At 40.2% G+C, this 23,673-nt stretch overlaps 1 protein-coding gene across 1 annotated transcript in view; it reads right to left on the bottom strand.

Moving 5' to 3' along the window:
• Window positions 1–23,673, bottom strand: part of lipf (lipase, gastric) — a 146,928-nt gene that overhangs the window by 73,745 nt on the left and 49,510 nt on the right. The window contains exon 3 of the mRNA XM_084323497.1: window positions 21,541–21,655. Within this exon, the coding sequence (XP_084179623.1) occupies window positions 21,541–21,655 (115 nt within the window). The remainder of the gene's footprint in view (window positions 1–21,540; window positions 21,656–23,673) is intronic.

Raw genomic sequence — 23,673 nt, 5'->3', positions numbered from 1 at the left:
TAGCCTAATGCTAACGTTAACGTTATCGTTAATGTTGTTATTGATTGATTGATGAGTCGGCGTTAGCAGAATAGACACAACGTGAGGTAATCACCATCCATTTTAAACCGGTTATTACCTAATGCTAACGTTAGCAGATAGACGCGAGACTGGTAACATTACAGCTTGGCGTTAGCCTAATGCTAACGTTATCGTTAATGTTGTTATTGATTGATTGATGAGTCGGCATTTAATACAGAGGTGCTGTTGGCATTTAATACAGAGGTGCTTCACAGCGCTCACAGCACGGCGTTTCCAATATTATAAATACGGAAACGGCTGTTCTGCGAGGAAATCAGCGAAAGAGCCGTAGAGCGTCGCATAACTGGCGTCGATAAGGGGGCGTGTAATAGGGTAGGGTCACGTGGGGTCAGTGGCCAATCAGAGCAACGCGGAAACGCAGTTCTGTTGTAGAAGGCATTCACGCAACCCGGAGGGGTTCTGTAGCGAGGAGTGGTCGACCGCTGCGTGGTGATGAGGGCGGGAAGACGCTGCCCGGTCCGATTGGCGCTACCAGTCTGCTCCTGCAGACCAGATTCTCCGCTGTGGTGTATCTGAGTGTCTCCCTCCGCTCAGTAGTGAGCACGCAGACAGCCAGACTAAAGACACGCTGTCCGCCTCTGTTCAACAGGCTAGTGCTAGCGGCTACTGTGCTAGCAAATTACTGGTTGTGTGCCTCTGTACAGAGTCCCTTCGGCACAGACCCTAGCTAAATGTCCTCCGGTCTGTGCTATATATCGTCTGATATGTCCAGTACAGAGCAGCTAGCAACGCATGAGCATCGGGCTACGTTAGATATTAGCTCCGAGCTAGCTATCTTATGCTAACTGCTAACGATAATGGGAAATACTATAGTTAGCTGTAATCCGCTAATCCCTGACGTTTACTAAACATCTAATTAGCTGATTACTAAAACTCACACTCTCTTGGTGGAATAATGTCCGCGTGGTGACCTTAACGTAGGATGCACTTCTCGTTCTCTCCGTGCAAGTCCGGGCAAGTTCAACGTTACAGGAAGTGACGCACGATATTAAAAACACTTCCACCTCGGCCCAGTAGATGGCAGCACTGTCACATAACATGAGATGCCAACAGTAGGCAGACGGTGTAAACAGTATGTGGTAAATAATAACTTAGCTCCCACACATTAAACAGGTCTAATGAACTTAGAGGGGGAAATCTTAGGTCTATTTCTACCTAAATGCAGACCCTTCAGCACAGATACCGATATACCGATATTGTCCAACTAATTAACATTACATATCTCTTGTTGTGGAATTAACACAACATTATGCATACTTTTGACAATAAATAAAATCAGAATTTGTTCTTACTTGCTTGCCTGGGTAAATAAAGGTTATAGAAATGTAAAAAAAAAAAAAAAAAAAAAAAAATCTTGGAAAACCGATACCGATATTTTCCGATATCACATTTGAATGCCAATATCGGTAGGCCGATAATATCGGACATCCCTAATTATTACTATTAATAGATCTATCACCAGCCGGCACATAGCCCAGGCCAAAAGAAACATGGCTGGTTTGGGATCAGGGGAAAGCAACATCATTGGACAAAAGGTGTGGACATTTTAGGTGCCTAACCCTTTAATATGCACGTTATAGGAGATATGGTACGTATGTATCTCGCAAGTGTTGCGGTCTTGTGTGGAAATCAACCATGCTCCGTGTTAGTTTTATTACTTACCTGTGACAATTAAGATCCTTATTTCTTTATGTGTGCTCCAGAGTATTGAGTCAATGACGTACGTGAAGTACGTGCCTGCTGTTTCGTTGTTTATTATGTCTATATCTCACAAATGTAACCGTGTTCAGAGTGAGATATTTTTCCAATATCGTCATGATGCTCATGTTAGTTTAAGTTAACACTTTGGACGCCAGACCCGATGATAGTCGGGTTAACTCGCCGAACGCTCAGCGCCAGGACGCGTGTATGCTTTTACCAACACGTTCGTTTTTCCGGGTTCCCGTTTTGCGCTCTGATTGGCCACTGACCTATGCTATTACGCCCCCCTTTACGCTCTCGCCTGAGACGCGCTGTGAAGCACCAGCGGGGCGAGGCGGTGGTTTCTCCCCGCCTCCGTGCGCCTTGCTGCCGCCGGCTTGTCTCACATGACTCGGTCCAGCTCCAGCAGCAGCAGCCGTCTTCCGCCTGCGGTATCCTCCCTCCAGGCCCCCGAGGCGGCTCGTTCTTATTATTATCCCCCATTGTTCAGGTCGACATGGTCGCACAAACACGTAGGTTTCAATCACTGAGCTGTCTGTCTGTTGTTGTGTGTCTTCTAATCGGCTACTGTACATGGAGATGAGACCCCCCGCCTCTCTCTCCATACAGTTCACAGCGCATCTCAGGCGAGAGCGTAAAGGGGGGCGTAATAGCATAGGTCAGTGGCCAATCAGAGCGCAAAACGGGAACCCGGAAACACGAACGCGTTGGTAAAAGCATACACGCCGCCAGGACCCCTGAAAACCCGAGTATAGTCGGGTTTTCATCGTTATTTCTTGTATCCGATATTTCCATTCATTACAGACACACGGACATCTGGGTTAACATGGGGAATCATTTTGAGAATGCCAATGTGCAATACCGGCCGCATCCACCCAGATGGCAGTATCGAGCACCCTTTAAAACATGATATCTTGGCCAGTGGCTCGATCAGAGGTCGGGCAAGGGGACCGGTTGTCCCGATCGGATTGAGAAACGTGAATTGCTCTCGGTCCATGATGTGTGGCAGATTATGTTGGCGACACGATCAACACCAATACTGGGATTCACGATCAGATAATTGGAATATTCTTTTTGGGGCACATCCTAGTGAAGGTAAGGCCTATATGGTATCAATCCTGCTGTGATCCAACCATGATTTCACTTCGATCACAATATATGTGTGTATTTTACTCCACGTGTGCCGTTGGTGACGATCAAAGCATCAAAAAACTCCGCCCCCCCCACCCTTTCATGCATTCATGATGAACCATAATACCGATAATATAGATGTGATTTCAAAACAGTAGCGTGTACAGGCGAAAAATGACAAAGTTTTTAGTGAATTGCACGTATTGCTGCATAGCGTCGTTTTCTGGGATTAGACAGGATTATTCTAAAACTATAGTCATATTCACCACGCTATAAAATGGGAATGTATGAATGAAAAAATTATTTCTTTTTCTCATATTGAACGATAGATACTCGATGTCAAATGGGCTATAGTATTGTATCCATAGCCAGGGGTGTAGCTCCAGATTCTGGGCCCCATGAAAGAATGTATTTGTAGGCCCCCAGTGAATGCGAGCGCGCGTAAACGCGCAAGCAGACATTTTTTGGCAATTTTTTTATTGATGAAAACGCATAATATGGTTTTTACCTATACATTCGGATCAGCAGTTCAGCACCTGCACTGTTGGTGGGTGAGCCTAGTAAAGGATGTCGCATTGCGTTCATCTTCAATGAATGGACCAATGCAATAGTCTACCAAAGCCCCCCCTCTCTCTCTATATATCTCACACACACACACACACACACACACACACACACACACACACACACACACACACACACACACACACACACACATTTCAGAACCAAACATAGTATCAATGAGAGCATCAATAATACACCTGAGTGATGTCTAGTAAAAAAAAAAAAAAAAAAAAAAAAAAAAATTTTGGGGGGGCCCCCTCTCAGTGCTGGGCCCTTGGAATCATCCTAAGCTACCCCCCCCAGCTACGCCCCTGTCCATAGCTATAATATAGAATATAGTTATAGCCCTGCAAACACCGCCACGTATTCCTATATATTACAGCCTTGCGCTTTTAACCTCTTCCGCCCGTTTACATAAATTACATAAATCAAATCAAATTTCAAATCAAATTTATTTATAAGGCCCAACAACACACGTTAATGTCCCCATGGGCCGTACAGGTCTTCTTTAAACAAGTCAAGAAGAAAACATAACAATAAGTCAAGAACAGAACAAGGACACCATAAGGTCCAACAAATTTAAAATAAATGCAAATAAATGAAAGAATGCAAGCACTCCCAGACATACCCCACGCGAAGGTAAGGAAAAACTCACTAAAACCTAACAATAGGTAAAAATGCTCCACAGGCAGTGTGGAGGAGAGAAACCTTAGAAGGGCCATTCAAGGGGGGATCTCCCTTCTTAGATGTCGGTGATAGTAGTGTTGCAGACGGACAGTTGGTAAGCATGCACTCAATATCAACAGATGAGTGCATGCAATAGCAACTGAACATTTTGAAAGATTAAAGATAGAGCTGATAGCGATAGCAACTGAACATTTTGAAAGATTGAAGATAGAGCTGATAGCAAATCTATTTGAGGCACAGTGGCGGCGCAGAGAGGGTTGCGTCCTCCCCGTCTTAATCACGGGACATTCAACACTCATTTCTCAGGGACAGCCGGAGACAAGGAGATAGGGGCCGGCGCAGAGAGGGTCGCGAACTCCCCGACATCATCGCGGGACGTCCGGCACTCCGGCCACCACTATGAGACCTCCGGAGACAGGGGGGCACGCAGATTTGATTTGATTGATTTGATTTATATAGATAGATTTTCCTCTTTGGAATGTCTGTATAATCCGCGAGAGGCGACCATTTTGTAAAACCAGGGGAATGGGAATTGTAGTTTTTTTGCTGCAATTTTGTAGCGGACTTCCACAGGTCTGGTTCTGTGTTGATTTTTTTTTTAACTACACTTCCTGGAAGATTCTATTGGGTTCAAGGTTCATAGTACTGTATGAATTATTTCAATAACTGCTATTATTCAGGATAATTCTACCACAAAAGGTAACGTTTATGACAAATATTGAAACGTAGTTAGTTTCTCTTCCCTATTGTTAGCATGTAGCAACAATTAGATCTGAAATTAGTTTCAAAACGGTTGCACCCTAATCAAAATAAAAAGTACAGTAGATTACAGTAGATTTCATTATCTGTTCTTATGCACGCCTGGTGATACTAAATCCAAATTGAACTCGGCCATTTGAAAGATAATATATGTATTTATATATAAATGTGCAAATTGGCTATAATAAGGTCATTTCTAAGCCTGCTATTCTATATTCTATAATAATATTTCAAATTGCACTGGTCCGGATGGGAGAATTCAGTACTGTATCTACAGAACCTTCTGTTTAATCATCTTCCCTTTATTCATTTCCTTAGATCTTCTGTACACATGATCTCAAGAAGGTACTGAACGAGATCAGTGGACGTTTTTAATGTTTGGTCATTATTAGCATGGTGTTATTCACTGTCAAATATGCAAAGAAAAATCATAATTCATATTCTCCTTTGTTTCATCACAATTTAAGCAAGCCTAGTAATAGACACAATATTTCTGACACTGGGAATACATTCACTGAGGTCCATAGATGTCCCTAGATACCAAGAACATGCAAATGGACCTTGTAGAAGTGGAGCAATATTCCATTTACTTTTCCATTTATTTTAGGCTATTTATTTTCAGAAAATAGGCTCCGGGTGGAAGAGGTTAACAACACATCACGCATATCACGGTGGCGTCCAAAGTGTTAAAGTAGTACTGTTTATGTTGCTGTGAAGAATTCAAGTTTCTATGTCGGGAGGAAATGCCTTTGTAGTACCTCGTCTAATCAGAGGATGTCGCCATTTCACTTTGTGTAACCCGGTACATTATGTGAAGTTTGATTATTTCTTTGAAAAGTAATATTCTCATTTATATGTAACTCTAGGTTACTGTTTCTGTTAAAATGGCCACGGTAATGATATGGATATTTATGTTTGGATATGTCTGTGCTTTTCATTTGTTACTATATATATACAGTAGGCCTATATAGACATTTCTTGATTCATGCTTCACAGAAGTTTACTTATGTTTCTGTCAATATAAGTTAGTGTCTAATGGTAATTATTGTTATTCCAGACTGATGACAATACTGAATATTGCAACGATGTGCAATACATCACGCTGGACAAAGAATACAGTTCAGGAAGAAATTACGTCTCCTCACCTTCATGTGTCCTGACTGATACACCATTCTGTAATTTCTGTTTACTACCAAAACCTAGACGCACTAGCCCTACCTAATTACCTCACAAACAAACAATCATAGATAAAGAATCTATGAATGATCTGTATGCACATCACCAGCATCAGCCACTACATACAGGCCAGACTGATACAGGGCTTGCGAAGTTGACGTCACATTTCTGGGGCAAGCCGCCCATTTGAAGTGGATCACCCCGGTTCCCTGTGTCAACAGGTGGGTTTCTGGGTTAACGGATGGTTTAAGACTTGTTGTGTGAAAAGCTGCCACAGAAGATCTCATGACCGTCACGGGGGGAACTTAACCCTTCTTTTTCTCCACTGGTCATCCGGTTAGAGCGAGCAGCCAATAGAACTGAAACATGTCTGACTACAGATAATAAAGTTGCTTGATTTAGGAGATGTAAAATCCAATGAAGTCAACTTTTCATCTGGAACTGTCATTTTGGAACTGGACTAAAACAGGCCTGTGTTTATCATTACCACCAGCAGATGGCGCATGTGTCTGCCTGTTAGTCTAATCAGGAATCTACTCTTCTACTCTGTGTTGTTCCACCATTCTACTCTGCTCTACTTTATTCTACTGAAACACAAAAAATGTTTTTCCTTCACTTTCAATTCAAACACAAAATATACAATAAAAATAAACAAACTAAACTTAATTTACCACCATGTAGTATTCATTACGATCAACTATTTCTTAATAGATCATTAGAAAATGTACTTTATGAATACATTTAAAATAGGAGGGGAAATTATGCAGAACAATCCTCAGAATTAGGATATTCATAGTATTCAATACTATTCATAGTATAGTATTCAATACTATTCATATAATTTGACATGAGAATACTATGAACTATTCTATTTCATGACAGGATAAATAAAATAAAAATATCTTTTCGAGGCCATGTGAACCAAACATAAGCGTAGAAGGTACATCTTTGTATAGTACATAATGTATTTTAAATTGTAAGCCCTGAACATGTAAATAGCCCATCTGTCTCTCTTCAAACAGTGTTCCAGGGACCTAATCTTCCTCTGAGAACACTGTTCAGTATGCAGTTGTGAAAATATACCTCGTTTTTTCTTTGTTTCTAACTTTTCTGAGGTTCGTGTTTCCCAGCTACATCACAGAGCTTCAACTGGAAGCGACGTGAACCCTGTAGCCCCACCTCAGGGAAACTGCTGATTGAGGACACAGATGTGCAGTTCAACTCAAGACATATCACTAACAGTATGGTTGTCTGTTACTTATTAATGATCAGTGTGGGTGCGTGTGTGTTTAAGCCAGGTTCTGAAATTCCATCTCCCTGGAGGTCCCGCCTCTGCTCTACTCTGGCCTATCGAGGGACAGCATCAAAGTTAACAAGCGCCTGCCCCTATTGGCTGAAATCATTCCCAGTTCCACGTGGGTGTCAATATTCATAGTTAGTTGGTGATTTGCATAGGGAATCATCTGAGAGGGTCGTGGAGAGTGCACAGGAATTAATGTGTTTATTAATTTATGGTTGGGGAGTCTAAAATATTAGGAGAAGAGAAGTCAAAGAGATGGGGGGGGGTTAAAGGAGAGAGAGAAAGAAGATAGGGGGACCAGGGAAAGAGAGAGAAAAAGATACAGTATATAAATCAAGAAAGGTACCAGTATAGCATAAGGTTTTAGAACAGATCCCCCCAGACCCCTCCACCCATATACATAGACACACAAACACACACACACACACACACCACTCCACACACACACACACACACACACACACACACACACACACACACACACACACACACCTCCACACACACACACACACTCACACCACTCCACACACACACACACACACACACACACACACACACACACACACACACACACACACACACACACACACACACAAACACCACTCCACACTCACACACACACACAAACACACACACACACCACTCCACACACACAAACACACACACACACACACACACACACACACCACTCCACCCACACACACACACACACACACACACACACACACACACACACACACACACACACACACACACACACACACACCACACACACACATGAACACCCCACTCCACACCACACATGCGCACTTACACAACACACCATGCACTCCACACCACCACACACACACACACACACACACACATGTGCGCGCACACACATGCAAATGTGTTGAAAAGCCTGTAATGCGATTTGCTTGTTAATTAAAAGATTAGCTAAATAACTAAAAGGCCAGAGTTAGCAGACAGTACAGTTCAGACAGAGTTCACTGTGGGGGAAATATATAATTCTCGTTATTTACAGTTTCACACATTTAGCTGATGATCCAGGGCAGTAGTGGAATAATGTATACCAGGTGATTTAGTTATTAATTTATGGTGTGGGGGCTAGAGAGAAAGAGAGAGAGAGAGAGAGAGAGAGAGAGAGAGAGAGAGAAAGAAAGAGCGGAGAGAGAAAGAGGAGAGAGAGGAAAGAGAAGAGATGAGAGAGAGAGAGAGAGAGAGAGAGACATAGGACAGAGAGAGTAAGATAGCAGGGAGGGCAGAGAGAGGGGAAAAGAGTAAAAAGTAGAACATGGTTCTTTAAAGTTATCCCCTTAAGAGACAGCGGCCCCTCCATCACCCCAACCTCCTCCCCGTCCAGCTCCCCGTCCAGCTCCCCGTCCAGCCAACAACTGTGTGTAAATAACATTTGCGCATTAATTAAAGAAAAGGCGTATAAGTATATTAAGTGAAACGGTAGAAAGTAGATTCAAGTTTGCAGTCAGTTCAGTTCAGATAGAGTTCACTCTGTCTGGGAAAAATACAATTACAACCGTTTACATTTGCTGGTGTGTTATTGGGTTATTTATCAGCGGAGTATTCAGTACAGCAGTAGTCGAAAAAGTCAGCATTTGCAAATCCCACAAGTATAAGCAGCCGAGTAAAGGGGCAAAGAATATAGAACACTAAGAACTATCCCTGGAGAGAGGAATTAATATTTCAGAATTATAGGAGAGGAAAAATGTGATGCTGTGGAACCTACTTAATATTACTTGTGAAAAGAACCAATTTAGATCCAAGAATTAAAAACCAGAAGACAATGAACTATATAAGTCCATCTTGAACTGTCATTCTAATTACATATTATACTGTATCAGTTAATTGGTGGAGCTGCAGGTTTGATTTCTGTGCATGGATGTCAAGGAGAAAAAGAGAGACAAGATAACTTGGGTCTGACCCATTTTTCAACCTATGAGAAAGGCCAGAGGTGGCCCGGTATTTGTACTGTGTCAAATAAATCCAGAGAAATGCCACTACAAGTGCTCCATCAATTGTACGCAAAGTGAGCATGGAAGTTGGGCTGTGAGTGGAGAGCCAAAGTGTGTTGTCGCACCATATGGAGACTGTGGAAGTACAGTAGGAGGGAAGGATACAAAAATACACAGAATAAACAGAAATACAAAGATATAGAGAGGACAGAGAGAGAAAGAAAGAGAGTGAGAGAGAGAATAGAGACAGAGGTCAGAGGGGGGTGTGAGTGAGTGAGTGAGTGAGTGAGTGAGTGAGTGAGTGAGTGAGTGAGTGAGTGAGTGAGTGAGTGAGTGAGTGAGTGAAACAGACAGACAAAAGAGATGGAGAGACTGAGAAACAGAATAGGCAGAGAGGGAGGGCAGATAGAGATGAGTGTATCTGATTACAGGATTTACATCCATTCTTTCCACTCAGCATTTCACTTTCTCTCTCTCTCTCTCTCTCTCTCTCTCTCTCTCTCTCTCTCTCTCTCTCTCTCTCTCTCTCTCTCTCTCTGTGCTGCTTTAAAAGATTCATGACAAGGAAGATCTCAGACTTCACTTCCTTTTCTATCTCTCCTCTATCATTCTTTCCTTCTTCACTTATCTCTATCACACCTCTTCATATCGCTCCTTCCCTCTGCTCCTCTCTCTCTCTCTGTCACTCCCTTCCTGTCTTTAAAAGGCATCAGTTGTCAGAAGATACAGTAGACTATCGCATACACAGTAGGCTACCTTCCAACACTCTTTTCTTGGGGGGATATATGCTGCCAGATTAGATTGAAAGAGACTGTCTAATATCCTTCATACACTACCCTTAATTATTCCTGCCCAACCTGGCAACCGAAAGTGAATGTGAAACTCCTTAGTAACTGTGGTCAGTCAGCCTCCAAAAATTTAAGAGATATTCCTGCAAATCTTTCTACGCTTAGAGTGAAATATTTCCCCTTTTACGACTAAAAGCCATGATAGCATATATCACGCATTTCTCTCTTTCTATCTAACTAAAAATAATTCTTTATCTTCTATTCATCTGTAGTGTTGGAGTAGTGTTTTAAACCCCAGAAAATCTCCCTCTTTTTCAACATTTCTAATGTTGGCAGGTATGCTATAGTGTGTAGAACAAAAGTCAAGTTAGACCGCGCTCACAATAGTTGACACTGGGTGCTGCAATCCCAAAGATAAATGTAGAATAAAGCAGGAAGCCGGACCAGCACTCTCAGGTTTCAAATTTTAATTGCAGCCGGATACATACATGTTTCAGAACCAATGTGTTCCTTCTTCAGTGTTGATGGCTAGCAGTATTAGTTTAGGCAAAATGGTGGCTATATACAAGGTGGGCAGGAAGTGATATCAAAAACAGGTGTGCCTGGGATTACTGGTCAACTTTGACCCTAGGAAGGACATTTAAATATGGAGTAAATTCCTAAATACAAAAATACCAGAAACAAAATACATCTTACCCATAGTTAATAGGGCTAAATAGATGAGCAAATTCTCTTATGAGCAACATAAGAAAACATTTCCTCGTACGTAAAAACAATAATAATAATCATGAAATCATAATAATGATGGTAAAAGTCACTTATAGGAAACAGGTTAACACGTTCTCTTCATTCATTCCCCTTGGTTCAATGCAATTGAACAAATGGATATAATAACATTCACGTTGCAATAGTAACTTATGCCTGTCACCCCCTCTAGAGGGCCTGTGGACTAACTCGAGTCCCATGTATTTAAGATCGTTGACGGCATGTTTGCATTTAGAAAAATGTCGAGCTACCGATGACTTGACATCTGAATTTCTGACTGAACATTTATATTCACTAATTCTCGATTTAAATGCTCTAGTTGTTTTACCCACATAAATAGTGTGTAGAACAGAATAAAATAAAATAAACAGAATCACTACATTCACTAAATACATTATCTATACCAGGGGTTCCCAAAGGAGGGTCGTGAGCCGCCGCGGGGGGGTCGCCAGATGAAAAAAAAAATGTATAAAAAAAAATCCCGACTTCCGGTTACGCTACAACATGTAGCACACGCATTTTGCAATTGCTCCGCTCCCGCTAACGCTAATTTCGTTTAAAAACATTATTTGGACAGTAAAGAAAGAGAATAGACCACATCGTATGTATTGTTAAGACCCTCTACTAACCATATCAAAAGACAATATGGTTAAAGGTGGAAAGAAGGCAGAGAAAATAACTACGGCAACTTCAACGGCGCAGGACGTAAAAAAACTAGATAGACGCGTCCTAACCGTCGCTGGTTCTGAGCCGACGGCAACAAGCTCCGAGGAGGAGAAGGAAGAGGACAACGTACCGGGATCATCGATTACGGTCCCCGAAAGAGAGTCAATAGAGACCAACATAAAAGAAGGTACAGATTCAAGCTCCGTGAGAGGGAGAGCAGCCAGATTTATGGATTCCAACGTCACTGCATCTATCTACCATATGCCGTCAACTGAAGAAAGCAGAAATCCACCCGATTTCAACACACTGTCTAACCTGATGGTAGAACAGTCTAACCTGATGAAAGAACAGTTAGAACAGTCTAACCTGATGAAAGAACAGATGGTAGAAGAGTCTAACCTGATGAAAGAACAGATGGTAGAACAGTCTAACCTGCAGATTACACACATCAAGGCGCTCGAGGCAAACGTCGAGGCTAAATTCGATCGCATCGAGGCTAAATTCGATCACATCGATGAGAAATTAGAAGAAGTCAAGAAAGCGTTCGATGCACAGTCAAAGCGAATCACGACAGTGGAGATTTCGGTGACAGAAAACACAAAAGCAGTCAAGGCGAACGAAGGTATCATGACAGAGATGGGAGAAGAGATGGAAAAAGTTAAAGATGAATACCGGAGGGAAATAAAATTGCTTAAAAACGAAGTGATGGAGAGGCAACTAGAAACCCATCGTTACCACAGGCGGAATAACATCCGCATTGTGGGGCTTGATGAATCAGTGAACTGCGATGACATCAACTTTCCAAACGAGTTATCAACGATTTTGGAAAACTCCGATCCAAACAAAGTGCCAGAAGTGGAACAAGTTTACAGAATTGGTTCCCAGGGGCAAAATATCAACGGGCCGAGAGTCATCATTGTCACTCTGCGGAAAACTACAACAAGGGATGAAATCATCAAATATGCTCGCAACCAACGTGGGAAGCTGAAGTATGGTGATAAACCAATATTTATCTACGAAGATTTGAGCAGAGAGGCCATCATCCGACGTCAACCATACAAAGTTGTGATGCAAAAGCTGTACATAGCCGGCCACAAGCCAAGGCTAGCATATCCGGCGCTGTTATCATTCTTGGACAATAACGGCCGCAGGTCAGGTCCATTTACACCCTTTGATGCTGAGGATTTCCTGATTCAAAATGCAGCAAATAACCCAAAGCATGACGGAAATGCCGGAATCAGTTAAGCCTCTCTCTAAATATATACCAGTGTTGGAATGACTTTATTGTGTTCATCAATGAGGTCATTCCACCAGTGTTGGAATAGCATTGTTGTGTTCATCAAAGTAGCAAACGATATGCAAGTCGTCTATAACAATGTGTACTGTGTATAATACGATTCATAATACATTATAATTTCAGTCTCTGGTCTCTGAGGGGACAAATAAATATCAATGCAAAAAGATCTATCTGGAATATTCTGGGTTTATCGCTCAAATGCCCTGGGTCTCTTAGATCATTCTGGAATGTAAAATAGTCTAGGCACTAGTATATTCTACAACCTTCTAGAATATAAGGCACCATGACAACGAAGCATACAACTCTAACAATAACATTCGGTGTGCATACACATAGCATATAATAAATTAAATGAAGTGCAATCAGCCCTTAATAATACTTTAAAATTATCCACACATAAACGTATGAGCACAGCAAGGTTATTCTAACAATTTAAGTAATCACTCCATTAAAGGCACATTGAAGCGCTAAAAGGCGCTGCTTTTCTATCTTATCTAATCAGTTAAATCGGTTCTAGTGGCTTCTCCACGTTGATAATTATTTATCTCTTATTCCTTATCTATATCTTTCCATTGATTTTTATTTTATTAAATTTTTTCTTCTCATCACCCTATATTTTTTAAATATAATTTAATTTACATTGTTCTTTTCCAATGTTCTTCACATTAAGGTGTCAATATTACTATATATTTTTTAAATATATTGTAACTTACATTATTCTTTTCCAATGTTCTTCACATTAAGGTGTCAATACTGATCTACAATCTTTTCCTTTTTTTTTTTTTCCCCACACGTTGGTGGAGGGTTCAAAGGAATATGTCGATAAAGGTTTATTCTCTTTTTATTTTATTTTTTATTTTTATCTTTAGGTTATTTATCACAATACTTCATTACAGTAAGGGAAGGTGCAAGACCAAAAGCGACATTCTATTGCAATAGAATGGAAATGTTAGATCCTATGGCAATGAGCATAGGAAAATTAGGATTACAATGCTCAGGTTGGGCAATCCGGTGGACCATGGGAGAAAGTCAATCGCGGAGGATGTGTTCTTGGAACACAGGCATGTTCGACTTTCTGGGAGAGGGGAAAATAGGGGATTTTTATTTGTATATATATATGTTTTTAAGCTCAGCTCTCAACGGGACCTCATTAATTGGATGTGCATCTATTGTAGCTTCATACTCCAGAAACATTACCAAAAACTACACGAAAACATGCATAGACTATGGCTAGTTTGAATATAATGGTATGGAACACCGGTGGGATAAACAAACAACACAAGCGCAAAAGCGTGCTTACACTGATGAAAAAAGAACATGTGGACGTGGCACTATTAAGCGAAACGCACATTTTAGAGGGAGACATAAATACGTTAGCGGATAACATATACCATAATATTGGTCACTCTTCTTTTGCTACGAGAACTAGAGGGGTAGCCATAGTCGTCAGACGCAAATTAAATATCGAATTGAAAGGGGTATGGTCGGATGCTGAGGGGCGCATAACTATAGCTAGGATTATACACAATAACAGGAAAATTGCATTGGCAGCGGTATATGCCCCGAATTTGTACGAAGTGGGTTTCTTCACTTCACTAACAGGAGAAATGTTAAACCATCCCGAGTACTCATACATAATAGGTGCGGATTTTAATGCCATTTGGAACCCAAGGATGGACAAAACTTACCTTTCCTTCTCCAGCGAACAAAAGAATTCATCTAAAGCATTAAAAGATTGGTCGAAATCAACAGGAGTAACTGATTTATGGCGTTCACTTAACCCCATGACCCGCAAGTACTCCTGTCGTTCGGCGAGACACAACACACTATCCAGAATTGATTACGTCTTTGCATCCCCGAGAATATTTGATAAATACGAAGTGGAAATGACACCCAATGCGCTATCAGATCACTGCTACTTAATCCTGAAAGCAACATTTGGTACATTATCTACCCGGGCCCCAAGATGGCGTTTTAATTCGATGCTGCTTAACAACAAGGAATTCATTACACAAATTAAAGAAGCTCTCACAGTATTCCTACAAGATAATGCTAACTCGGTGCAAGATCCCAGAATATTATGGATGTCGGTAAAGAGTATGATCAAGGATTTCTCGGATAGATTTACCTCCATATTGCGCAAAAATCAAAACACAAAACTGTCTGAAATGGAAACGCTTTACTCAACGCTTTTTAATTCTTTAAAATACAACAACTCTACTAGACTAGATAACCAAGTTAACATTCTAAAGACCGAGATCAAAGCAATGTACAGACAAAAATCGGAATTGCAAATACGCAGCACTAGACAACAGCAGTACTTCCAAGGTTCTAAACCTAGTCACCTATTAGCCATGCGACTAAGAATTAATGCAAAATTTGCAGATATAACTGCCATTAGGAAACAACAAGCTCTAGTAACAGAACCCAAAATAATAAACGATACATTCAAAGAATTCTACTCCGATTTATATAACTCAGAAACGACCTTTGATCAAGACAAATTAGACACATATCTTAATCAAATTACTCTCCCTAAACTTACGGATGAAGACGCTAAACAGTTAGAAGTACCGATCACATTAGAAGAACTCAAGAAGGCCATATCCGGAATGAAAAACGGCAAAGCTCCGGGAATTGACGGTATCCCATCAGAAATGTACATTTCTTGCTGGGACATATTTGGACCCTTATTACTAAATATGATCTTATACTCAGTCAAAGAGGGAAGCTTCATTGAACACCAAAATACCGCACTCATTTCAGTTCTTCACAAAAAAGACAAAGACCCCACTGAATGCGGTAGTTACCGTCCTTTAAGCCTCCTCGGAACCGATGTCAAACTGTACTCTAAGATATTAGCCATCAGATTGCAAAAGCATATGACGTCTTTAGTTCATACGGACCAAACAGGCTTCATAAAAGGTCGCCTGATCAATGATAACATAAGGCGAATACTGCACGTACTAGATACAGACAAAGAGGACATCACACCTAAGGCGATACTATCCCTGGATGCTATGAAAGCATTTGACAGGTTGGAATGGTCGTTTCTATGGGCAGTATTGGAAAGGATGGGGTTAGGAAAAGGTTTCATTGATATGATTAAAGTACTATACAAGGACCCATCGGCCATGATTACAACAGGCACAATCATCTCCAAAATCTTTCCGGTATCACGCTCTGCCAGACAGGGTTGCCCTCTTAGTCCCGGACTATTCAATTTATCATTAGAGCCTTTAGCACAATATATAAGACAATCCCAATCCATAGAACCAATCGTAATCAAGGGCACACAACAAAAAATTAGTTTATATGCGGACGACGTAATATTGTTCATGCAAAACCCCAACACCACATTGCCTCATCTGCTCAAGTTGATTGAGAACTTTGGTGATTTATCGGGATTTAAGATAAATTGGCCGAAGTCGGCTTTCCTTCCACTTAACACCCCTGCAAAAAAAGATATAACCCTCCCAGGTGCGATACCGATGGTAAAACATTTCAGATGCTTGGGAGTGGAAATATTCCCCACCATAAGACAAACGGTGAAGCACAATTACACAAAAATACAGAACAAAATCAAGGACGACCTGGACAGGTGGGCAAAACTTAAAAACTCAGTACAGGCAAGGGTATCAATAGTTAAGATGGATGTATTACCAAGAATCAATTTCTTCAGCTCAATGCTTCCGTTACCTCCTCCAGAGGGCTACTGGAAAAGATTACAAACCTCCACATACAAATTTATTTGGAATAACAAACCACCTCGCATAAAAAGATCCACCGCACAGAGAAGTAAAGCAGACGGTGGCATGGCAGTCCCAGATTTTTTACAATATTTTAATGCCTTCACATTAAGACCATTGAAGAAGATATGGTTTGACCCCGAGGCTTTGGTATCTTGGAGAAAATTAGAAGAAAACATAGTAGCCCCACAGAGATTGAAAGACATAGCATACACTAAACTTTCAATCAAGCATTGTGAGCGAGAATTTGGCCCAATAATAACCCATGCAATCAGGACATGGCGGGAAACACAAAGGAAATTTCCTAACAATCAAGTATGGCATAATCACACTCCCATATTCAATAACAATGCTCTCTTAATGGGAAAACGACCTATAAGATTCCCTGTATGGGAAGAAAGAGGCATACACTCATTAGGGGATATTTTTAATAACAAGGGCCTCTGTAGTTATGTCGAAATATGCATAAAGTTTAACCTCACCGAGTCCACATGGCTTTTTTACATACAGTTACGACTTTGTATGAGATCTCACGGTGTTCCATTACACATACCAATTGAACACCACAGATACCACAAATTTTTCTATGACAGAGATACATTGGGAGGTTTTGTATCAGGTTTTTATTATCAATTACTAACGTCCTCGTACGAAACCCTTCAACTAGACAATGTCTGGAGGAGGGATATACCAGACCTGGAAAATGACTTTGATTGGCAAGGAGCCTGGGCAAATGTCCGACTTACATCAAGGAACCCGGATCATCAACAAATCAATCTGAACTATATTCACAGGACATACTTGACTCCTATAAGGCTGTGCAAAATGGGGCTTATACAAGACTCCAAATGCTCCCAATGTACAAATGGGGACGAAGGAACATTTATGCACATGTATTGGGACTGCCCACCAGTTAAGGCATTCTGGGAAGATGTGTCCCAACAATTATCAATACTCGTATTTTGGAATATACCTGTACACCCCGCGGTATTGCTATTGAATGATGTTTTTGAGTTTGCAGTGAACCCACAACTAAAAAGATTGGTTTTATCGGGTATCACAGTAGCTAAAAAACTGATTGCATCACGTTGGTTTCAACCGGAAAAAATGTGCCGGAAAGTGTGGTTTCTTACATATCTTGATGTGATATATCAAGAAATATCAACAGCAAGAATTCTAGGGCTCAATGAATCCAAAATGTTAATGTGGTTAGAAGTGGTGGAGAGAATAAAAGCTAGCCTATAATGGTGATGTCTGGTTAGGAGTGAGGGATAATGGAGGTACTATCCAAGAGGGGGTCCGGGAGGGGGGGATTTGAGCTGGAGCATATGTGTGTAGGGTTTTAGAAAATAGGTATTCGGGGTATATTATATACTAACATTTATATAATTGTAACTTCGCTGGATATACACGGTATACGGTTAAAATGTTATTATTGACTATTTTTGTTTTATCCTGTTTCTGTACTTGCATATATTTTAACCACCTTCACTGAAAGTTTCATTATACATTGTGTGTTGAGTACTGACTTTTAATAAGTTTTGTTTTGCAATAATAAAAAAAATTAAAAAAAAAAAAAAAAAAAAAAAAAAAAAATCTTTTTTATGCAGTCAGGCCACCTGAATACTTTCCACAACAAAGTCGTGTTTCCACGTCTCTGATTGGCCAGGTCATGTGACATGTACGCCCAATCGTGGGACCGCAAGTTTTTGGATGGTTAAGCTTAGGCGCTCTTTCGAAGTTGGTTAAAGGGGAACTATTTTACTATTTCTTTCACTATTTGGGCACTTTTACACAATTCCTGTGAGTTTATGGAACACCTCTGTAATTTTTTTTTTTTTAATTCATCGTTTTGTATTTCTAATCAAGTCCTCAAAAACAGCATTTTTCTACCTCAAGATCTTAAGCCGTTTTGAGCCTGGGCTCCAACCACGGTGGGAACTGTGTGGAGTGTGTGTGAGTCACAGCTGATTATCATGCAGCTGAGTCTATCTGACATCACAAATCAGCACATTTTCAGATGACTCAGTTCAGTGAGGGTGAATATTGTGAGAGGAGAATTGGAAGAATGCACCAATATGAGAATTAGAGACATAGATCATATTAATATAAGTCCACATAGCTAGGAAACAATGCTAAACACTGAAAAAGGCCATTTATAAGATAGTTCCCCTTTAAGGTTAGAGTTTGTCTTAGAGCATGGCGATAGAATGCCTGCCCTGATTCCAAACTCTAACCTTAACCAACTGCGAAAGAGTCGCCTAAGCTTAACCAGTGATAAACTAGGCGTTAGGTAGTTTGCAGGCTGTTCGACCCGGAAATAGGCGCAGAACTTGCCGTCCCACGATTGGCGCACATGTCACATGACCTGGCCAATCAGAGCACAAAACTCGAACGCGGAAAACACAAATTTGTTGTGAAAGTATAGACGCAGTCAGGCCACTGAACTTAGAAGCAGGCCAGGCCAGTGTTTCTAGTTGCAGCAGCGCAATAGTTAGATAACCTAGGTGGGGAACAACCAGGAGATCACTGCAACTCACACAAGTTGGAGAACTATCTCTCTCTCTCTCTCTTGCTCTCACACACACACAAAGGGAGCCGCATGTGATTGGTGGAGGCGGGACCCTTACAAAAAACTGTTGTTGCTAATCATTGACACATGCTAGCCTGTAATAATCCCCCCCAGAAAAATCTACTTTGCATTTGATATTGCAAATATATGCCATCACACACACTGGCATTTAAAGGGTTAGAATTATAAAATGAATATGTGGTGTTATGATAAGGGCTGAAGTCGAATAAAATATTGTATTATTTTCAATCTGACATTACAAAAAAAATGAAAATCCATCAAAATCAGTGTTGTTGCTAATCATACATATGCTAGCCTGTTTTTTAACAATAATTTGTGATGCCATCACAAACACTGGCATTTAAAGGGTACAAAAAAAAATCCTGCACCAGAATGCAGGAAATTAAGTCTTTGTAACAAGAAATTTCCTGGTGGGGGACCCCCAGACCCCCTGCTTAAAAAGTGGCCTGACTGGGGCTATATTTTGCACTATATTTCCTGGCCTGAATGATTTCCCCAGTCCGGCCCTGGTTAAAAGCCTCCAATGCTTATTAGTGTGTGTGCGTTTGAACGTGTGCATGTTTCAACCACACATTTCCATTTATTAACACATTCCCAGCCAAAAACTCTTTAAAGCGATATTGCCCGCCATGCGTTGACCGCTAGACCTCGCTGTACAGCGTTATTGAGATCATATTTCATTTTTTCGCCATGGCATTCATAATTCAGCCACCCAGCCTCTGGTGATCAAGTGGGACTCTGCACAATATTGCAACGCCTCAATACCGCCGCCTGGTGGATGATCGGGCATGTTACATTCAAGTCAAACCGGAAGTGGCAATCGGTGCATCTGGGAAATCCGTCCGGCAGTCACATCTCGTTAGGGTACTCCAGACAAACACTGCTGTGCATATGGATCGCTGCCATAACTCAATAATCGATATGATTTGGGCGTTTATTGCGCCATACAAACCGGAAATGGATCTAGGAGTTCAACGTCAAATAAGTGGGATCTTTTTCCTCCAGTCTCGTCGGTGAGCGGTAAGAGGCAACTAACGTTACTTTCAGCTTGATTGTCCATTTCTTTATTTACAAACCATCTGATCAATAAATCAACCCATACTACATATAGCAGTTAGTGACGATCAAGGAATTATAAACGACCCCCCCCCCTTTCCTTCACGCATGATGAAGCATAACTATACCGATCATGTACATTTGAATTTTTTAATATAGCGTGTATAGGGAAGACACGCCAATCGATCATCTATATATGCGTTTAGGCCTATAACTCACGTTCTAGGAATTATTGCAGAAAACGATAAAAAGATACTTATATTCTAGAAGGTATTTTTGTATGAATGAAAAAATATAACGTTCCCACATCCTGAACGATAGATAATCAATGTTGAATGGGCCATAGTAATGTCAATATAGCAATACAATTTAAAAAGTTATAGCCCTGCAAAGAAGGTGAGCCACTCCATAGGGTTATAGTGCTGGCAGAGAGGGGCATGCGATGGGCAAACTGCCCGGTGGTCAAAGTGTTGAAAAAGAAATTCAAAAATATATATATATTTTTTTACCTCCTATAATAGTGGGGGTCGCGGCTCTCTGACACCGTTATTTGGGGGTCGCGGCCTGAAAAGTTTGGGAACCCCTGATCTATACCACTATACAAATCACTAAACATACAAATGTCTAGGGCTGTCCTTGAATAATGAAATTCTTAGTCAACTCATAGTCATACACTTTGTGCTACATGCAATCACTCAGAAATACCTCTTTAAACCTCTTTAAAGCAAAGCGGAGGCAGCCCTATGGATCACTACTATTTTTACTATGTGTGTGTTGCATCTCTCTTGAGTGACATTTTAGTTACACACACACACACACACACTCACTCACGCACGCACGCACACACGCACACACACACACCAACACACACACACACACTCATACCACTCCACACACACACACACACACACACACACACACACACACACACACACACACACACACACACACACACCCACACACAGTCCTCTATACACACCTATCCCCCCCCCCCTATCCCCCCAGATCCCTCCACCCATATACATAGACACACAAACACACACACACACACCACTCCACACACACACACACACACTCACACCACTCCACACACACACACACACACACACACACACACACACACACACACACACACACTCACACCACTCCACACACACACACACACACACACACACACACACACACACACACACACACACACACACACACACACACACACACACACACACACACACACAGACAGTCCTCTATACACACCTGACTTGGCCTCTTTGAGACCATGAGGTATTCTGTTGATGGAGAGAATGTATCCGTCTTCTGTCATCACTTCGTACTCCTCAGCTGGATAGCCCCACCGACGGATGATCTCTGACTGCAAGGGTTTTATAAAAATAAAAAAAATAATGATAAATAAATAAACATATATCCATTTTTTATTAAATATGTTTACCTCATGTTCAAGGTACATCTAATTATATCCTCTATAATATAACTATTATATTAAGACAGCCAGTGCCTTTGATAATATTCAGTCATTACGTTTTTAAGTTATATTAAAAATGGACTTAAATCATCTGCTCGAATAATCGCAATAGGATATTTTAGTACATATCGTTCAGCCTAACTGATATCACTATTGAATTAAATAATAATAAATACATTTATTATTGAGAATGGATGCAGACAAAGCTCCAAAAATGAAAGAAATATTCCTGCAAATCTTTCTACGCTTAGAGTGAAATATTTCCCCTTTTACGACTAAGAGCTTGAAAATGTTTTTTCGCATAAGTAAGATGTTTTTGTGGAAAAGAACAAACTGCTGATGAATATAAAACCATTATATATACTACAGAAGAGGGCTGTAAGAATCACACATAAAGTTAATTATCGAGAACACACAAACATATTATTTATTAAATCTAGAATAATTAAACTTGAAGACATGGTTAAGTTTCAAACAAGAAATAAGAAATAAGATACTGCCAGAAAAGTTACAAAATATTTTTCATTTAGAAAGTGAGTTTAGTAGGAGGAAATACAAATTTAAACATCAGTTTGCATGTACCACACTTAAACAGATGTCCTTCAGTTATTGGTGTAAAATTGTGGAATTCTCTCCATAGCGATCTTAAGGATGTAATAATATTTGTCAATTAAAAGATTATTATAAGAAATATATATTTAGTCAGTATGAAATTCAAATATAAATCTGAATAGTGAGATATTTTCTTTTATTCTATATTATTATTATTTTTTTTTTTTATCTGTGGATTGTTTCTTTCTTTGTATATGGTATGATGAATTATTATTTTGTGTAAATTAGGTTGTACGCCGACCATCAAGTGATACTTGTTTAGTTTAGGAATAGGGGGCAGGTAAGAGTTATTCTTCTTCCTGCTCCTTTTGCCCATGGTAGAACTGTATTTATGATTTTGTATGAAAACTGTATGATTATATTACTTCCATGTGGAAAATAAAACTCTGAATCTGAAACTCTGAATTTGAATTTAAAAAGACAGGCATGAAATGAGCACAGGCAGATCAAGAGCAACACATAAAGTCCAGACATAAAATAGATAGCAGCAAAATAGACAAAGTCAAGGTAAGGCATAGAACATTAAATCACATCGTTTTTCATATTAGGATCTAACATCGTAATAGGCCTCTTTGTTTTCGATGGTCTAGTAATTTTTATCCAAAAATCGATGTACTGTTTTGACACCTTGGTGCCCACTCCCCTCAGTACAGGATATACTCCAACCGTCGCCGGTAGAGGTACGTTACCGCAAGTCTGGGTGTTTTGGGTACTCCGAAACTATCACACTTCAGTCCTGGGATTTTGACCCGTTGTCTCGCTAACTCTGATACACTAATAATAAAACAGCAAAATAGAATAGACAAGAGTAAAATAGTGCAATGCAATAAAATAGGTAGTAAAATAGAATAGACAGAGTAAAATGATGCAATAGTGCAGTGCAATAAAATAGTTCTCATCTACAGTACAACAATCACAGACAGTCTGGATGAAATGAGTCCAAGCAGCAGTGTATTAAAATGCTAAGGTGAAGAGGAAAGTTTTTAGCTTATTTATTTTTATATTTATATACATAGTTGACAAGAGAATTGGCAATGTAGCTTGGTCCTGTCCAATGTAGTGCTTCATATAAGGTATATGTAAACAAAGAATGAATTCCTCAACACCATTCACTTTCAAGTTCAAGTGTTCCTTTATTAATCCCCTTTGAGAAATGCAGGTGTCATAGCAGCATTGGGGAGGGGGGCACAGGCAGAAAAAAAAAAAAAAAAAAAAATAATAATAATAATAATAATAATAATAATAATAATAATAATAATAATGATAATAATAATAATAATAATAATAATAATAAT

This window comes from Notolepis coatsorum (genome assembly GCF_963971535.1).
Source record: "Notolepis coatsorum genome assembly, chromosome: 10".
Taxonomy (NCBI): domain Eukaryota; kingdom Metazoa; phylum Chordata; class Actinopteri; order Aulopiformes; family Paralepididae; genus Notolepis; species Notolepis coatsorum.
Note: the sequence above shows the minus strand (reverse complement) of the source record. Positions and strands in the feature narration are given on the sequence as shown.